General features: G+C 29.2%; 1 protein-coding gene and 1 long non-coding RNA gene across 2 annotated transcripts; both read left to right on the forward strand.

Moving 5' to 3' along the window:
- Positions 1-1,393: 1,393 nt before the first annotated feature.
- On the forward strand, positions 1,394-2,347 carry LOC105787204 (uncharacterized). Its single transcript, XR_001131475.2, has 2 exons — positions 1,394-1,654; positions 1,949-2,347. It is a non-coding gene; the product is annotated as an uncharacterized LOC105787204 (long non-coding RNA).
- A 14,069-nt stretch (positions 2,348-16,416) lies between these two features.
- Positions 16,417-18,320, forward strand: LOC105781365 (pirin-like protein). The gene is made up of 6 exons (XM_012605906.2): positions 16,417-16,626; positions 16,720-16,769; positions 16,884-16,922; positions 17,015-17,043; positions 17,215-17,381; positions 17,638-18,320. Exons 1-6 carry the CDS (start codon positions 16,508-16,510, stop codon positions 18,140-18,142), a joined length of 909 nt encoding a protein of 302 aa, XP_012461360.1. The 5' UTR covers positions 16,417-16,507; the 3' UTR covers positions 18,143-18,320.
- The last annotated feature ends 1,407 nt before the right edge of the window (positions 18,321-19,727 follow it).

Genomic DNA, 19,727 nt, shown 5'->3' on the forward strand with positions numbered 1-19,727 from the left:
GTTGTAGACTTTAAAAAACAAAAATTGGAGTCGCCACCTATCCTTGATTGAGGTTGATCGGCTCACCTTAAAAATAATTTTGGTCTACGAAATTTGAGAAAATAGGTTCGGGAGTCAGTTACGCACAAGGAAGGATTAGCACCCTCGTAACGCCCAAAATCGGTACCAAATTGATTATTTAATGTCTTAGTGTCGAAAATTTGAAAAGATTTTAAAAGCAAACTTTTAACTCGAATGAATTAAAAATAAGACATCCTAATTTCAAAGAAATAAAACATCACACCCAGTGAATTAGGGCACAATATTTTTAAATCTTCAAAAATCAAGTTTATCTTTTGATTTTAAAAATTCTTATTTCGAGAAGATAAAATGTCATGACCAGTAAGTTAGGACCCAACATTTTTGGATTCCCGAGAATAAGCTTTTATTTGAAAATTGTGAATTTATTGCAAAATAAATACTTGGCTTTCTAAATTCATCGAAAAAATGATCACAATCCAGTAAGTTAGGACACGATCTTTCTCGAGAATCATGAATGCCAAATATTTTAAAAATTTCTAAAATATAATGATTTTAATGCTTTGACGAAACCGAAATATATTTTCTTTAAAAACATGATAAAACGTTAATGCATATATATATATGTATACAAAAATCATGAAAATGAATCAATAATAAAATATACATACATTTTAGAAATAATAAACATAAAATGTATAAACATAATATATTAGTAAATTATGAAAACATGGATATATAAGTATATATAAAAAAATGCTTATAATAGTTTTGAATAATGTATGAATATATATACATTATAAAAAATATATGTACATATATGTATAAATTATAAAATATAGAAAATGTATGAATATTATAAAATATAAATGGATATACGTGTATATATATATAAAACTATGAAAATAAAATAATAATAAAATATATAAAGTATACATATGTATTTAAAACATTTAAAAAAATATTTACATATATATATATTAACCTACATATGCGTGTACATATGCAGGTATAATAATGACAGTAATAAAATATAATAAATAATAGTAATAATAATAATAATAATAATAAATAATGGTAATTCAATTGAAATTAAAATATTTAATAGCACTAATAACCAAAAAAAAAAACTAATTTAAACTTAAAACAGAAATTCGGGGCAAATTTGAAATAAATAAAATATGAATGGACCAAATAGAACACGCAATTAATAGTGGAGGACCAAAAGGGAAATTAATCCCTTCTTCCAAAACGCTGCTCAGCAGCACGGATTAAATTAAAACAAAAATAAAATGTGCAGTACAATTTAAAAGAAATTGAAAAATTAATTTTGACAAGCTATAAAAACCATGGGACTAATTGCGAAAATTTCCCATTTGAAACAAAGAACGCGGATCTTAAGAAAAAAGTTCAAATCACTTGGGCTGTTGGGTTACATCAATACAACACCGTTTTGCCTATAATATTAAAGCCAAAAATTTCTTTTAGTAAAACATTTCATTTCATTTTCTTCAAAACAGAGGGGGGAAAGAAAAATTCTCTGCTAGTGTTTTTCCTTAACTCAGCCCCAGCCGCCGTAGCCATGTCGCCACCACAGCTCCACCGCAGATGGCGGTCTGAGGAGATCAGACCCACGGTAAGTACTCCTTTCTTTCTTTATTCTTATTTGCCTTTAGAAACAAGGAAAAAGAAAAAGAAAAACAAATAAGGAAACTGGAAAAAAGAAGAACCAAAATCGTCACCTTCAAAACTGTTTTTTTCTATTGTGTTTCTTCAATCTGTCAATACAATGTTGTTTTCTCCCCCAATCGGTTTTACAATCAACTCTTTATATCCCCAAAACAATAATAAAAATAATAAGAAAATAATCCCCCCTTTTTTTACCATTTTTTGCTGTGTATATCCTCTTAATGCTATTCGTGGTTTGCAGGTGCATGCGTGAAGGGCTGAACGTGAGCGATGTGGAGGTTGCTGAACGTGGGGCATGCGGCGCTGTCTGCTGCTAACTGCTTAGGGTTTCTCCCTTGGGCTACTCTGTAATTGGGCTAGGGTAAATGGGCTTTGGACCCAATGTTTTTTGGGCTGTTATTGTTTGTATTTATTTTGCTTTCTATTTATGAGGGCGCGGGCCCAAAATTGGATATCACACTTGTTATCATAGATTTATTGGGATCTCTTCTAATATAATAGTCGAACTATGGGGGTCTTAGGATGGACTTCAACTTGCTAAAAGTTTGCACATTTATTGTATCGTTGTCGAGCTTGATGTGGTCGTTATTGTGAGTTCCATCAAAAATCTTATTTATGACTATACGACTTTGTTGAGCAACTTCTAGTGCAGTAGTCTACTTCATATCTACCAAGAGGAAGCAATACCATTTCTAGTATTTTGTACGAAACTAGGAGTTCAACTTGTAACTAGGTTGTTTATTTTGACCTCTCATATTTTCTTCCTCCTCTTGTGGATGTACATAGTTAGCTTTCCTATGTATCGAACTATTTAATTAATAAGTGTTCCTTTATTGACAAAAAAGAAAACATCTTAAAACTGTTGGGAAGAAAAATTAGATTCAGTATCCTTTCAACTAAAATCCATGCTCTATACAAATCAATGTTTTAAGAATTCGATCGAGGGTTGAATTAATTAGGTCATCAATTTTCTTTTCAATGGGTTTAAAATATAAAAAAATTCTTTAAAAATCATAAACATTAAAAATAATTAGGAAAAATAATATTATTTGAATTATAATATTAAATGAATAATTATATTTTTTAAGGACATTATTATTCAAAAGACACCTATTGAAAGATGTTTCTATGAATAGATATGAAAATTCCTATAAATAGGAATGAGATTTCATTTGAAAATCACACCAACAAGTTCTAAAAGTTATTTATATCCTTCCTAATTTTTTAATATTATTAGATTGTTCTATAAGGAGTTATTGTATAAATTCTGTGTAGAAATTGAGTTTCTTGTTATTCATTGCTCAGTGCTTAGTGGACTATTCTCGTCAGTGTAAAACGCAAATATTCATTTGCTTTATTGTATCATCGAGGTTAATTTGCTTGAAACTCTTGTGCACACCGAAGATAGGTGGGGGTGAATATAACCTTAAAGATAGTGATTTGATATACGCCTTTGAGCCTTGTCCTATTTCTTCTTTTTCTGTTCGAGTTCCGTTCGTGTGTTCGAGATTTTCCTCATCGGAGATTTGTACTAACAATTTTAAGGTTATATCATTCATGATGACTACCACAACACATAAAAGTTGAACACTAAGGGAGTTGGCTTCCAACTTTGTCAAACTTGATCGTTTTGATGGTGGTAATTTTCGGCGATGGCAGAAAAAGATGCATTTCTTATTAACAACTTTGAAGATTGCCTATGTTTTGGATACAAGACCAAAAGAGAATGAAAACGAATCTGTTGCTGCAACCTGAGAAAGGCAAAAATGGGACAATGTTAACTACATGTGCATAGGCCACATATTGAATGGTTAATCGAAGGTTTGTTCAACACCTACCAAAACGAGGTCACCACTAAGAAATTATGGGACAAATTAGAGACAAGATACCAACGATGCTACAAGTAAGAAATTTATTGTTAGTCGTTTCAATAGTTATCAAATGGTTTATGGTCGTTCTATTATGGAATAACTTCATGATATTGAAAAAAATGCTAAATCAATTTAAGCAATGTGATATGAAAATGGATGAAATGATTGTTGTATCCTTCATAATAGACATATTCCCTCCATCTTGGAAAGACTTTAAAAGAAGTCTAAAACATAAGAAAGAGGAAATATATCTTGAGGCTTTGGCAAATCATCTTCATATTGAAGAAGAATATTGAAAGCAAGGCCAAAACCTAAATTCTGAAAATGCTAAAGTGCATGTTACAGAGGAAGTATAGACTACTAAACCATTCAAGAGAAAGTTCAAACAAACTGATAGATCACCTAAGTTCAAAAAGAAACAAAATGGCATATGCTATCGTTGTGGTAAGCCGAGACATTTCAAGAATGAATGTCAATTTTTAAAAAAGAAATCATCTTCTAAGACTAATAATAACGAAAAGTTCGTTGCACTGATATCTAAAATTAATATGGCACAAGATGATAATGCATAGTGAATTGATACCGGAGCAACCAAGAATGTGTGCAAAGACAAAAGCATGTTCACAAAGTTCACGCAATGTGAAAATTACAATGTTTTGTACATGGAAAATTCTTCCACCTCAACAATCAAAGACAAAGGGTCTATTGAACTACAATTCACTTCTAGAAATGTTTTAACCTTGAATGATGTACTTTATATACCGGAAGTTAGGAAGAATTTTGTGTCTGAAAATCTGTTGAATAAGTTTGGTTTCAAACTTGTTTTTGAGGTAGATAAGTTTATTTTGTCTAAGGGAGGAATTTTTGTAGGAAAATGATATATGTATGAGAACATGTTCAAACTCAAAATTATTAATAAGAATAAAAATACTATTTCTATTTATATGGTCGAATCTTCTTGTTTATGGCATTATAGATAAGGTCATTTGAATTATAGAAATTTGAATGACATGTATAAGTTAGATTTAATTCCTATTTTTAATAATATTGAAAATGCAATACATGTATGTTAACTAAAATTACAAGAAACCATTTCCCTAAGGTCAAAAGGAAAACAAAGTTGATTGTTTTGATACATAGTGATTTATGTGACATACATAATACTCTTACATTAGGTGGAAAGAAATATTTTGTTACTTTTATTGATGATTGTTCTAGATATTGCTATATATATATTTATTGCATTCAAAAGATAAAGCACTTGATAAATTTAAAGTTTATAAATCTAAAGTTGAACTTCAGTGTGAATCATTTATCAAGTGTTTAAGATTGGATAGAGGTGGAGAATGCTATAATCCAAGTTATTTTGAATCCACTAGGATTATCCATCAAGTTTCAGCCCCTTAAACACCAGAACAAAATGGTGTAGCTGAAATGAAAAATAGAGTCTTGACTAAAATGGTAAATTCAATATTATCATATTCAGGTCTTAAACAAGATTTTTAGGGAGAAATTGTTCTAACAGCTTGTCATATATTGAATAGAGATCCTAATAAGGAAACTAAAATAACCCTCTATGAACAATGGAAGAAAAGGAAACCAAGCCTTAATTATTTGAAGGTTTGGGGTTGCAGAACTATTGTTAAAGTTCCAACACCTTAACGTAAAAAAGTTAGATGAAAGAGGAATTGAATGCATATTTATAGGATATGCACGTAATAGCAAGGCATATAGGTTCATGGTAATTGAACCAAATTATTCAATTTCAATTAAAACTGTTATTGAATCAAGAGATGTTATTTTTTTTATGAAAATAGATTTAATTCTATTTCAAGACAATTACAACCACAACAATTATTTCATTCTTCAAATGAGAATGAGATTCCATTGGAATAAATTGATAATAATGATGAATCTTGTCAAGAATTAAGAAGAAGTAAAAAGATTAAAAAGGTCAAAGATTTTGGACCAGATTTCATTATGTTTTTTGTAGAGGGAAAAGCTGAAAGTATATGCAATAAGATACCTTATTGTTATAATACAGAATCTGATCTTATTACATTTGAAGAAGCAATGAAATCTCAAGACTCTGCTTTTTGAAAAACAATAACTGATGAGATGGATTCAATAATGGGAAATCAAACTTGGATCTTAGTTGATCTTCCACTGAGTTCCAACCCAATAAGTTGTAAATGAATCTTCAAAAGGAAAATGAATGTCAATGGAACCATTGATAAATTTAAAGCAAGGTTGGTAACCAAAGATTTTACACAAAAATAAGGTATTGATTACTTTGATACCTATGCTCCAATAGCAAGAATTGGTACAATTAGACACTTAATATCACTTACTTCAATATATAATTTGGTTGTTCACCAAATGGATGTTAAAACTGCATTTATAAATGGTGAACTGGAAGTGGAAGTATACATGGAACAACCAAAATGATTTGTTGTTCCAGGACAGGAGCATAAGGTATGTAAGCTTGTTAAATCTCCATACGGACTTAAACAAGCACTAAAGCAATGGCACCAAAAGTTTGACAATTTTGTTTTAGCTAATGGATATAAAATAAATGAATTCGATAACTGCATATATAGGAAATTTGAAAATGGAAAAGGTATCATAATTTGTTTATATGTAGATGACATGCTATTTTTTGCATGGATTTGAAACAAATAGAAAACACAAAGAAATTCTTGTTAAACAACTTTGCTATGAGGGATATGGGTGTAGCAGATGTTATTTTTAGGATTAAAATAATCCGAAAGGAAAGCACTATAGTTTTATCACAATCAAATTACATTGAAAATGTGCTTAAAAAGTTTGATCTTTTCATTTGTATACTAGCATCTACACCCATGGATCCTCAAATAAAATTAGTATCTAATGCTGGTAGGAAAATTGATCAATTGAAATATGCAAGTCTAATTGGTTGTCTTATGTACATAATGACTTGTACAAGACTAGATATTGCACATGCTACTGGGAAATTGAGTAGGTACACAAGTAATCCAAGTAGTTTGCATTGGTAAGCTTTGAATAGAGTACTTAGGTACTTAAAGAAAACTATTAACTATGGATTGTGTTATAATGGATATTCTTTAATTTTAGCAGGGTATTCGGATGCTAGTTGGATTACAAGTTTGGAAGATCATGCATCTACTAGTGGATGGATCTTTATTCTTGGTGAATGAGTCATTTCTTAGGGTTCCAAGAAACAAACATGTATTACTGATTCCACCATGGCAGCAGAATTTATTGCATTTGCCGCTACATCTAAAGAAGCAGAATGATTAAGCCAATTTCACCTATTTCTATCTGTTGTGATAGTGAGGCTATTCTAGCAAAGGCATATAACCAATTATATAATGGAAAGTCTAGGCACATTGGATTAAGACATAGCTAGTCCGACAATTAGTCTTTGATGGAGTGGTCACTATTAATTATGTGAGGTCAAGTAAAAATTTGGCGGATCCTTTGACAAAAAGTCTTGCTAGAGATGCAGTAAAAAAAACCTCAAAAGGGATAGGACTCAAGCCCATTAATTAAAGTCACCAATGATGGAAACTCGACTCAACTCTTAGTATAACGTCAAGTCTTGAGTTCAATGAAACAAAGTACATCATTAGTATGTGACTATTAGCACCATAAATAAATCCATCCTAGGATTAAAGTGTTAGGTACTTGTAATGATAAGGGAAAGATAAGTAATGTACTTTTAATGGACCCATAACATAAATATGTTAGAGTGTTATAATTATGGGAACACTCTTGATGGGATCTACCTATATGAGTGGAAATGTGGCCGCTTCTAGGAGCTCAAGGGCTTGGCTTTGACAACACTCATGAAAAGAGGACACAGACACATGACCATTATAGTGTCCCTATATATTATGCATTGACCAATGTTGAAATCATTGTGTGAGATGTATTCAGTTAATCAAATGGAATAGTTGGTTCAAACCTTAGTCTACCATGCAATTTCGATTAACTTTAACATATTTTCACTAAGTGAAGGTTCAATCGTAAGACACCTTCATTTATGCAAATTGATTTCCAAGAATATCAACATCTAAAATATTTTGAAAATGAGAGGAGGTTGTTAAAACATTTTCAAATATTTATAGTGTTCCAATAACTATAAATGAATGGGTGTAATTAATTAAAAGATAAATCTTTTGGTCATTGGTCAAAAGTTATATCATTTGATTTTTGAAAAGAATTATAACTATTCAAACAATGTTATTTGAATAGTTATAATATTAAATGAATAATTATATATTTTTAAAGACATTATTATTTTGAAAGACACCTATTGAAAGATGTCTCTATGAAGAGATATGAAAATTTCTATAAATAAAAATGAGATTTCGTTTGGAAATCACACCAACAAGTTCTAAAAGTTATTTCTATCATTCTTCATTTTCTAATATTATTAGATTATTCTATAAAGAGTTACTGCAGAAATTCTTTGTAGAAATTGAGTTTCTTGTTATTCATTGCTCAGTGCTTAGTGGACTATTCTCGTCAGTGCAAAATGCAAATAGTCATTGACTTTATTGTACCATCGAGGTTAATTTGCTTGAAACTCTTTTGCACACCGAAGATAGGTGAGGGCGGATATAACTTTAAAGATAGTGGTTTGATACACGCCTTTGAGGCTTGTCCTATTTCTTCTTTTTCTGTTCGAGTTTCGTTCGTGTGTTCGAGATTTTCCTCACCGGAAATTTGTACTAACAATAGATTATAATAAAAGATGTATTACATAATATTATAATATTTAATCATTAATGCATATATATAAACTATTAATATATTATATGTAATCACTGAATTTTGTCCTGGAATAATTTCGTGTTTTAAAAAAATTGTATTTTCACCCCTAAACTTTTTTAAAATCATATTTTGACCCTTAAACTTTCTTAAAATTACATTTCAACCCCTAAACTTTTATAAATTACTTTTTAACCCCTAAACTTTCTCAAAATTATATTTTGACCCCTAAAATTTATTGAAATTACGTTTTAGTCCCAAAACTTTTACTGAGTTCACGTTTTGGTCCTTCTGACAGCAACCAGCACAACTTGCGCCTGCAACGGCGGCGGCCGGCCTACCCCTCCCTAGCCACCTGCAAACTGCGAAAAAGGAGAAGAAAAATCAACAATTTAAAAGAGGTTTTAAACCCCCAAAATTTGGAGCCAAGCAAGGAAGCAAAAAAAAAAATCAAATTTTGAGAAAAAAAAATCAAAAACAGCAGCAAACAAGCCCCACACCGCCGTCCCTCACCACCAGCCGTCGTTGTCCTCCTACCTATCAAAGACAAAGAGAGCCAACAAATAAAAAGTAAAGCAAAGACACAAAAATAAAAAATAAAAAAAAAACAGCAAAGAAAAAAGAGCAAAGAAAGAAAAGAGGGGAGAGGAGAGCTCCTCCGCCGCCGCCGACCGTCGCATCGGGCTGGGAGGAGCACCGTCGGGGGCTGATCGGGAAAGAAGGAAAGGAAGAAAAAAGAAGAAAAAGAAAGAAGAAAGAAAGAAGAAAAGGGGAAGAAGAAAGAAGGAAAAAAAAAGAATAATTTTTTTAATCGGGCCGACCTGACCCGACCCGGCCGACCCGAGAACCCGACCCGCAGCAGCCAGCAGCCCATTAGCGCCCAGGCCTAGAGAGCAGCCCAGAAAAAAAAAACAAAATAGAAAAAAAGAAGAAGAAGAAAGCAGGCCATTTTTGGGCAGCCCAGCAGGCCCATTTGTGCACCAGCCTAGGCCCAGTCCAGCAGCTGCCCAGCAGGCCCCCAGGCCCACCAGCAGGCTAGGCCTGACCAACGGCCCATCAGGCCCAAAAGAGGTAGGCCAGAAAAAAAGAAAAGAAGAGAAAGAAAAAAAAAAAGAAAAAAGGTTCAATTTGGGTAACCTGTTCGACGAAGCTCGTGTTTCGGGATCTTTTCGATAATTTTGTTTATTTCACTTTTAATTTAATGCTCGTATTTTATGCTATTTCGTTTTAATATTATTAGTACTTTATACATTTTTATATTTTTATTTATATTTTTAATTTAATCCAATTTTAATTTTATTTTATTTTAAATAATTTTAATAAATAAGGCAACGAATCGATTTAACATAAAATCGTTGATTTCATCGCTATGTTGGATGAATATCACCGGTTTGCGTTAAACTCGATACGCCCTTTTAAAAATCGAAAATATTCAAAAAAATTTGTGTTTTCGAAAAAAATTCCCGTGTTTCGAAATTTTCGTGTCTTCAAAAAAATTTTCTCGTGTTTCAAAAAATATTCGTGTTTTCAAAAATAAGGCAACGAATCGATTTGACACTAATTCGTTGATTCCATTGCTATGTTGAGTGAATATCACCGGTTCGTGTTAAATACGATACGTACTTAATAAAAAATCGAAAAATTTGTGTAAAAAAATCTTCGTGGTTTCAAAAATATTCGTGTTTTAAAAAAATAAAAATAAAAAAGAATCCGTTTTTTTAAATTTTTCATGTTTTCAAAAAATTTCCGTGTTTTAAAAAAAATTCCATTTTTCAAAATTATTCGTGTTTTCAAAAAATTCCTATGTTTCAAAAATCTTTGTGTTTTCAAAAGTTCCGGTGTTTCAAAAATTTTCATGTTTTCAAAAATTCCCGTGTTTTAAAAATTTCCGTGTTTTCAAAAATTTGTGTTTTAAAATTTTTCGTGCTTCAAAAAGAAAATTAGTGTTTTCAAAAAAAAAATTCTCGTGTTTCAAAATTTTCGTGTTTAAAAAAAAATCATGTTTCTAAAATTCTGTTGTTTTAAAAAATTTCGTGTTTTCAAAAAAAAAAGGTTGCGTTTCAAAATTCTCGTGTTTTAATCGGATCACGATTAAATATTAAATTGAACTCGTATTTTTGAAAATTAAGACAACACGCGTTTAACGAGATACCAATTTTGGGCATCGCGAGGGTGCTAATACCTTCCTCACACGTAACCAATTCCCGAACTCTAATTTTCTCTGAATTTTCATGTAGACCTAAAATTACCTCTTTTTTAGAAAAATTTGAAAAATAATTTTTCTTTTAAAAAAAAGAGAATTTGTTAGGTGTCCGATCACACCTAGAAAAAAGATCGGTGGCGACTCCTTTTTCAAATAAAATCGAGATTCTATTTTTAAAATTTTAATAATTACTTCGACTAGCGCCCGTGCTAAAATTTTTACGTCGCTACATTATTATGATATGATATAATATAGCATTATATAATATAGTAAAAGGATTAATTTTCAAATATACGGAGAGAATAGTGATTTAGAACATATTTCAACCAATATAATAATAAATAATAATAATTAATAATTAATATATTATTTTTACTATTATACTATGTGATATAACATTATATAATGTAATAATATCTTTTAAACTATTAATGCATATATATGACTATTAATTGGTCCAAAATCAAAATTGAATTTACCATATGATTTACTTGAATTAGCTCGATTTGATTGATTAAGTTGGTTTTAACAACTAACTATAATAGATGATATACTATTATTATATTATAGATTATACTTAAAGATATAGTATCAATAGTTACGTATAATTTGTTATATTATAATACATTGTCTATAACTAGTAATATATAAATTATTATTAAAAATTAACATTTTAATAAAAATATTATTTTTATTAAATTAAATTTTGAATTGGGTTTTAACTTTTATAAATTGTATTTGAGTATTGGGTTTAATTTCATTTCATTTTGTACCTGAGATTTGGGGTATAAATAATTTTTTCTTTGGATAATAATAAATATATTGTTTGAGTTTGGACTTAGTATAATATATTTGAGTTTTAGAATAAATATTTTAGAATATAAGTATTAAGTTTATAAATTTAATAAAAAAAGTTATTCAATTAATCAATATAATATAATATTTTTTTTGGTATAATTAAGGTTTCCTCCACGTCCATTTTACAGTCCATAAAGATTAACCCTTTCGAAGATATGCGGTTGCCCCTTTCAAAAATATTGTTTCCAAGATTCAAACTTTGCAATGTGTCTTACCACTTCATACAACATTTGTTGGTGTCAATATAATATAATAATAGATAATAAAAGATATCTTGGTCAATTCAAATACATATTATATAATAATAAATTTTACATACAATTAACAATTTAATTATTTTATATAAAATAACTCTATTATATATATATATATAATTTATGTTTTTTAAGACAAATATGAATTGAGTTGTCATCATATAAAAATAAAATGAATTATTAAATTCAAAATTAAAATATTTGTAATTTTAGATTTAGTCAATTTCTTTCTCAGATTTAGATTTTTAAATTCGGATTCTTTTGAGTTCGAATTTTTCAAGTTTAAATATTTTTCGATTAGCAAAATTTAAAATGGTGAGTAGAGTATAAATGAAATAATAACATCATCATCGTTTTGTAATCATAAAGCATCATAGCGAAACATGGTGTCGTTATTTAGGTGTTTAGAAAATCTATTGTTAGAAAGTCTTACACGTTGTTATGTTGGCTTACAGACAATTTACTTGTTAAACTTTACAACTATAATTAACTGCTTCCTTGTATTAAGGTTCTGACTTGACTTTTCATTTCTTTTTCTTTTTCTTTTTTATTTCTCTACTTGTCCAATTTATAATAATATCAATAATAAACCCAAATTCTGTCATGCTTTTGTGTTAATGATGTCATTACACTTTTGAACCTATGACTAAAAGGCCACAAAATAAAAAGCATAATGATTTTGTTTGTCCTCCAACTTTATAGAAAAATTCATTTTAGCCATTCATTCAATTTTTTCGCCCTTTTGAACTTGTATTTTTTTGTCAAATCACCACAAAATGTATGAAAATTTTAATTTTTGTTAATTTTGCTAACGTGGCATATACATGGATAGCTATACGGATAACATATTAGCATTTAATTAATTTTTAAATTTTTAAAAATTCTAAAAATATTTTTATAAATTTTAAATAAATTTAATAATTTTTAAAAAAATTAATGTTTGTACGCCACATCAACAAAATTAAAAATATTAACTTTTTCATCTAATTCTGAGTAATTTGCAATAAATAAATAAAATTAAAGATTAAAAAAATTAAACAAAAAGCTAAAATAATATTTTTATAAAATTAGAGAATCCAATCAATCATTATGACAAAATAAAAATCCCACCTCCCAAACTGTAAGCTCCACAAAGTACCAAAATCCTATTGGACCCTCTCCCACCAAGTCCATGGTTCACCACTATGAGAACAATTATCATTAAATATCAACTTAATTTTCATGGTTCATCATGATCATGCAACTAATTTAGCATTTAATTTTCATTAATTAGATGGTTTTGATGCTTTTTTGGGGTGGGGCAGTGAACCCTAAAATAACCCAAAAAGAAATATATATTTTTCGTTTTATCTAATAAAATCAATTAAAATCATACAACTTAATTTCGATCCCAAAAATTATAAATATAAAATTATTAAAATAATGAAATTATATTTTAATTCTTATAAAAGCATACAACTTAATTTCGGTCCCAAAATTTTTTTTAGCTTTATCATTAGGAATCAAACCCATAACCATATAATTAAGGGATGAGATAAGCAATCACCGCAACATTTTATAATTAAAATAAATATTTAATATATAAATTAAATTCTCATTTGAAACAAGATAATATTAAGCATAAATTAAAAGAGGGCATCAAGAATATAACAATTTAATCAAATTGTAATAGTGATTTTTTTAAAAAGTATTTTTATAATTCCCATTAATAATTAATTTTTATTTACAGGCCCAACAATACATCTTTTATTAACAATTCTTTCCTTCTAGAAAGTATATAATATAATTCCCAAAAATTATATACATTTAAAAAAAAGCACAATCAATCATTTTCTTATTTTCCAAAATAATTAATTTTGAAAATTTATTGCATATGTTACATCTGGCTGTTACAAAAAAGTATGTTGATTATTAAAGATGATTCAAAGTTCTCACAAAAAGAAAAAAAAACTATTTAAAGTTTTGCCAGTTACAATTTTCTAGAGGAAGCAGTATATCTTCAAGTGTGATTAAATTTTAACGTTATAAAAAAAGTATAATAATACTTTTAAACCTCAATGTTTATAATTGTTTTTCAATCTGGTCTTTACTTTTAAAAGTACATAAACAATTACTAAAAAATATTTTAAAAATATTTTCAATAAAAAACTATTTAAAATAAAATAATATGAAAAATATAAAATTTTCCGAAAATTCAAAAAAATATTTGCTCCATCAATAATAAAATTTCTCTAAACTTTAAACTATTCATTCCGTTGATATTAAATAAAATTTAAACAAGAATTTTCTATTTGAAATCATATTAATTAAAAATATTTTTATACATGTTCCCAATCGCTTCAAATAAAATAAAATTTTAAAACTTTTATGTTTAAATATTTAAATATTTAAACTATAATATGAAGTGGATATGCAACTACCAAATCTTCATCGTAACCAAGAAAGATTTAAGGTATAGTATAATCTCACTTCATGTACTGTAAATAAAAGATGATTTGGTGCTTGCTAGGCTTATGCTATTCTTTATTAATCCATTAATACTATTAATTAAAATTATTTAAAATGATGTTTTAAAATTTTAATTTTAAAATATTTTAAAAGAATTATTTTAACTTTTTTTTATAACAACCACGTAAATAAAATTAACAGATATATTTCATTGTATTATGATTCATTTCCCATAAAGTGATTGTGGTATGGACGCGTGGGAGAAAGTATACCCCAAATTAGAATCTAATTATTTTTATGCCGTGTGGGACTTAATTTGGATCATCAATTTTAGTAATAAGGAATCTAAATTTACATAAACCATATTCCTTGCTTTAGAATTTCCTTTTTCTTGGGTCCAAAAAGAGTGAACAAAAAAACATTATTCGAAGTTGCCTACTTTTTCATTGAAATTTAAAATTGTGATTTGCCTCATTTGAATTTTTGATGGACTTCCATGTTGAATCTTGATGTGATTAGCTAGATATTTTGGCTAATCGATAACAAAAAATATTCAAGTTGATATAAAAATAAATACAACAATTTTAAGTTTATTTAATAATAAGGTATTTGTGTGTTTTTCTTTTAAATTTTCTATATTCATTTTACGATATATGTTTAAAGATCATGATTGTCCTTTTTAGTAATTTTATTTTCAAAAACTCAACACTTATCTATTGCTATTGTAATTTTGTTTAGGTTTAATGATAAATTTGGCCACTAACGTTTGAATGTTTTGTCAAAATGGCTCTAATTGTATTTTTGAGCCTTTTTTGGCCATCAATCTTTTTTTTTTCAATTTGCTTTTTCTAACAGATTTAATGAATAAATTTAAGGTTTCAAAGTTTCTTTTCTTTCAAAAGGTTTTAATTTTTCATACGTTTGTCTACTGAGAAGATTTTCTACCAAGTTAATTTTTTTTAGATAATTATGTTTATTTTATTTAAATTAAGAGTTATTTTTAATTTATGTATTATTTATTTTATTATTTTTACATATAATTATCTTATTGGGTTATCTAAGTAATAAATTATATCTCAATAAAAATATTCTACATCATCCTCGTTAATTTTCTTTTAATGGTGCTTTCATTAAATCATTAGGAAAAATAGATTGAAAAAAACAAAGATCGATGGCAAAAAAAACTCAAAATACAATTAAGACTATTTTAACAAAATATGCAAAGGTTAAAAGTCAAATTTGTCAGTTTATAATAAAACTTGAATGCTTTTGTTGTAGGAATCAAAATTGGTTGTCTTTCATTATATGCAGAGATGCGCGATAAGGTTGTTATTTATGGTAAAATAAACCTACAACTATTCTAGTGAAAATTTCATTTATTTAATTTTTTAAAAAGTAAAAGATATTTTAGGAAAACATTTGCCATAATTCCACCCAATTGGTGCAAATTTTTAGTTTGATATAGAGCAAAAGAAATTTATGTTTGCAAGCTGGGTACAACAACATTATGAGACTAAAAGATCAAAAATGAATAAAGAAAAGGGGAATTTATAATGCAATAAATTCCTAGAGAGTATTTTTAGAAAAAGAAATTATGATCATAAAACCTATAATCCAACTCACATACCAAAGCTTGTTTTGGAAGGGAAAAAGAAAAGGAATTCATTGTACCGAAAAATACCAAACCTAATGTTTAAGGGTTTTGAAAATTGAAGAAGATATAAATTGGGTCCAACTGACTCCCTTTTTCGCAGGGGAATAAGGCAAAGAACAGCCACTCCCCTAAAATACCACCACATGCTGACTTGGGCGGTAATAGACAAAATCTAATGTTTATTTCGTTTAATTTAATTTTAAAATTTTAAAATATAAAAATAACAAATGAATATGGAAGAGAATATCCCCCCTATCATATTTGTGGACCAATACTTTCATTTTGTCCACCAAAATCTATGCCCTCTCCCCTGCCTCCTTATTATTCATAGATGGACCCCACTTACGATAATCATTGGTCCAACTCATACCATCATATGACCCTTATTCGACACGTGTCTATCATCTAATGGATGTGATCAAAATTGGCATCATCCCACTTCATGGCCACGCTATGCTGACGTTTTTCGTTCAAACAAAAAAAAAAAAAAACACCCAAGTTCCCCTTAAGCTCAAGGAAAGTTCCATGGCCCATGTGGGTCTTATTTGGCCTACAACACTTCCCCTTTGACCTTCCAAAATACTTTACTGTTAACAATCTTGATTTCACTATCAAAGTTTCCCTTTATATATTCATTCGAATTCTTCACCTTTTCCTTCACAAACTTGTAACTAAGCCAAAACAAGCTTTCAAAACTCTTAGCTGAAAACAAACAGACAACAAGAAAGAAAGGAAAATGCCTGAGAAAGAGGGTTCATGTGTTGGTTTGAATGAGTCAAGATTGGTGGTGAGGAAGTTTTTGGCTAGGCCCCAACCTGAAGGAGTTGGTGCAGTAGTGAGAAGAAGCATAGGCCGGTAAGCAATGAAGGAATTTTTTCCATTAAAATGAATGAAAGTTTGATGAATTTGAGATGTTTAGATTAAAAGGTATCTTTTGTTTTTTTGCAGGTTTGAGTTGAGATACTTTGATCCTTTCCTTGTTTTGGATGAATTCTCAGGTTAGTCTCTCTGTTTTTTCATAGAAATGTGTTTCCTCTGCTATATATATATGTGTGTGTGTGTATGTATTTGTATATGTACATATTAAAAGGTTTTGGTTTTGAATATTGCAGTGACAGCACCTGCTGGATTTCCTGATCATCCACACAGAGGTTTGATTCTTCTCCTTCTATTTGATTTTTTTCTCTCTCAAGAATGTGGACTCTGTTTTTTATCCTTATATCCTCTGTTTTTTTGTTAACAGGATTTGAGACTGTGACCTACATGTTACAGGTACAGAATTTATATTTTATTTTTAATCAAGAACTTGGGTATAAAGCGATTGCTTTATTTGTTTGTATATGTCAAATTTGGATAGAATTAGACATATTTAATAAGGTTTATAACTTGTATAAAAACTTTCCTTAAAAGAGGCATTACAAATGGTTGATATATATATAATAGGGGGCAGTTAAGCATGAAGACTTTGATGGACACAAAGGGACCATTGGAGCTGGTGATCTACAATGGATGACTGCTGGGAGAGGCATTGTGCACTCAGAGATGCCTGCAGCACAAGGAACCCAAAAGGGTCTACAGTTATGGATCAATCTCTCGTCCAAATATAAGATGTAAGTTTTAAGTTTTAAGTTTTATTCGTTCAACTTAAGGCTTTGATGTCAAAGAGGTATCGAATTCAGTATCATAGCTTTGCTAATGGTGGATATGGTCAGCCTTTTTGAAATGTTTGAGCCCCATTTTTGAAAAAAAAAAGAAAAGAATCTTTAATCATGAAAAATGGCTTAATGCTTGTTCCACTACGTTACACATGCTGTCAAAAAGTCCTCTGGTTTAATCTTTATGTTCATTTATTTATTTATTCTATAGGATTGAGCCAAGGTATCAAGAAATATCAAGTAAGGACATTGCAGAAGCTACAAAAGATGGGATCAAAGTTAGAGTTATAGCTGGTGAGGCTTTAGGAACTAAGTCAGCAGTTTATACTAGAACCCCAACAATGTACTTGGACTTCACTCTCGAACCGGGAGCTCACCTTCAACAGCCAATACCGGAATCGTGGAACGCCTTTGTTTATGTCTTGGAAGGTGAGGGTATCTTTGGCCGGTCGAAATCGTCCCCGGTGAATGCGCACCATCTGCTGCTATTAGGATCCGGGGATGGGTTAGAGGCATGGAACAAGTCCTCTAAATTGCTGAGGTTTATTTTAGTAGGAGGTGAACCATTGTGTGAACCTTTGGTGCAATTTGGACCTTTTGTGATGAACACTCAAGAAGAGATCGATCGGACGATCAACGATTTCGAGAATTACACGAACGGATTCGAGAAAGCCAGGCACTGGAGATCTGAATCTGGTCTTACCCTGGATTTCTGATTCTTGTTTTTTATTTTGTCTAAGAACCAATTGGTTCATTTTGGCAAAGAGTATGGGGGAATTAAACAAAAAAGAATCATTGATATCTTAATAATCTAAATATGTACATTATAGATTATGCTTAGTCAAGGAAATTTCAATAATCTACTCAATTTGAAGCACTTATTTTATCATCCTACATCCAGTGTAGCCTTGGGATTTTCCAACATCTCTTATCATACACTGTAAAAAATCCAGTAGCCTTAGCTGTTAGTCGAGGTGTTAATGATTCCAATTCGCCTCTATCAACCTTCTTTTTCCTTCAACTTTATCTTGCTTCACTTTACTTTGATTTTAAATCAAGTTTCTTAAAATTAACCCATATTTCTTTTATTTTTATTTTACAAAAAAACATTTTTAAAATTAAGATTTAATAATTTAATATATGTTTCTTTTCCTTTTATTACGATTTTAGATATAGACAATAATATCTTATTTTAAATGTTAGCATTATTATATTATATATTTTATTTTGGGAGGATTTACTTACACGGGATAAAAACTAAAGTAATATTATATATTTTGTAATTATTTATATTATTAATATTTTAACGATTCAAGTGTTATATTTTATGGCCTATTTATATAGATCATGCACGCCAAATTTGATGTAAATTTAAAACTTCTAACTATTTATTCATGTAGATCAATTCAAAAATTTACATGGATGACAAGTACAATATTAATATATCCAACGGTTGGATCATTAAAATATTAATAATATAAATAATTACGAAAGTGTATAAAACTACTTAAATTTACGGTGTAGGTTGATCTCTCCTTAGATTTTTATGTTACATAAATAGAGAATGAGCCAATTGGACTTAAGTCTTGAATTTTGAAACCTAAATGTGATTTATATTTTAAATGAATTTAATTTTTTTATTTAATCTTATTTATTGAGCCTAATATTTTTTTTCTAAAATTTTAAAATAAAACAACTTTTTTTTCTCTAGGCCATTTGTTTCTTATATTTTGTTTTGCTTAGCAGCGGTACTAGTCACCGGGCTGGCTATCGTCCGCCTTTTTCCTCTCCTATCAACCCTTTATTTCTTTCTTCTTCTCATTCACTACACATGTCTTCTCTCTTTTTCAATTTGCAAATCTATTTTGTGGGTATCCTTGTTGTCTTTCACAAGTTGTGATGGATAGATGACGGTGCTTGTCGTTGCTAAAACTCCATCGGCCACCAGTAGTTTTTCTTAGAAAGTGGGTGGCTCTTCATCAACTTCTTAATTTGTTTATGTTTTTAGAGTATTTTAAAATAATAAATGATTTCAAGTGTCGATTTGGACTCGTGTTATCTTAAGTTTTATATGTTTTTTGTTTGTTTTTCCATTGTTTAATAAGTCTTCAGTTTTAAAAGATTGTCTGTTCTTATAGCACTTTTTTAGTCTTGCTTATACATGTAATCTTAGTTTTATAAGTGATTTTAGGAATGATTTTGTTATCGTCCTCTCTAGTTTGGTGAATGCTTAATTCTTTTTTCGATTTTTGCACGTTGCTTTGGACTATTCGGGACTGATTTTCTTATCGTATTAAGTGT

Source organism: Gossypium raimondii, chromosome 1 (assembly GCF_025698545.1).
Source record: "Gossypium raimondii isolate GPD5lz chromosome 1, ASM2569854v1, whole genome shotgun sequence".
In the NCBI taxonomy this organism is placed as follows: domain Eukaryota; kingdom Viridiplantae; phylum Streptophyta; class Magnoliopsida; order Malvales; family Malvaceae; genus Gossypium; species Gossypium raimondii.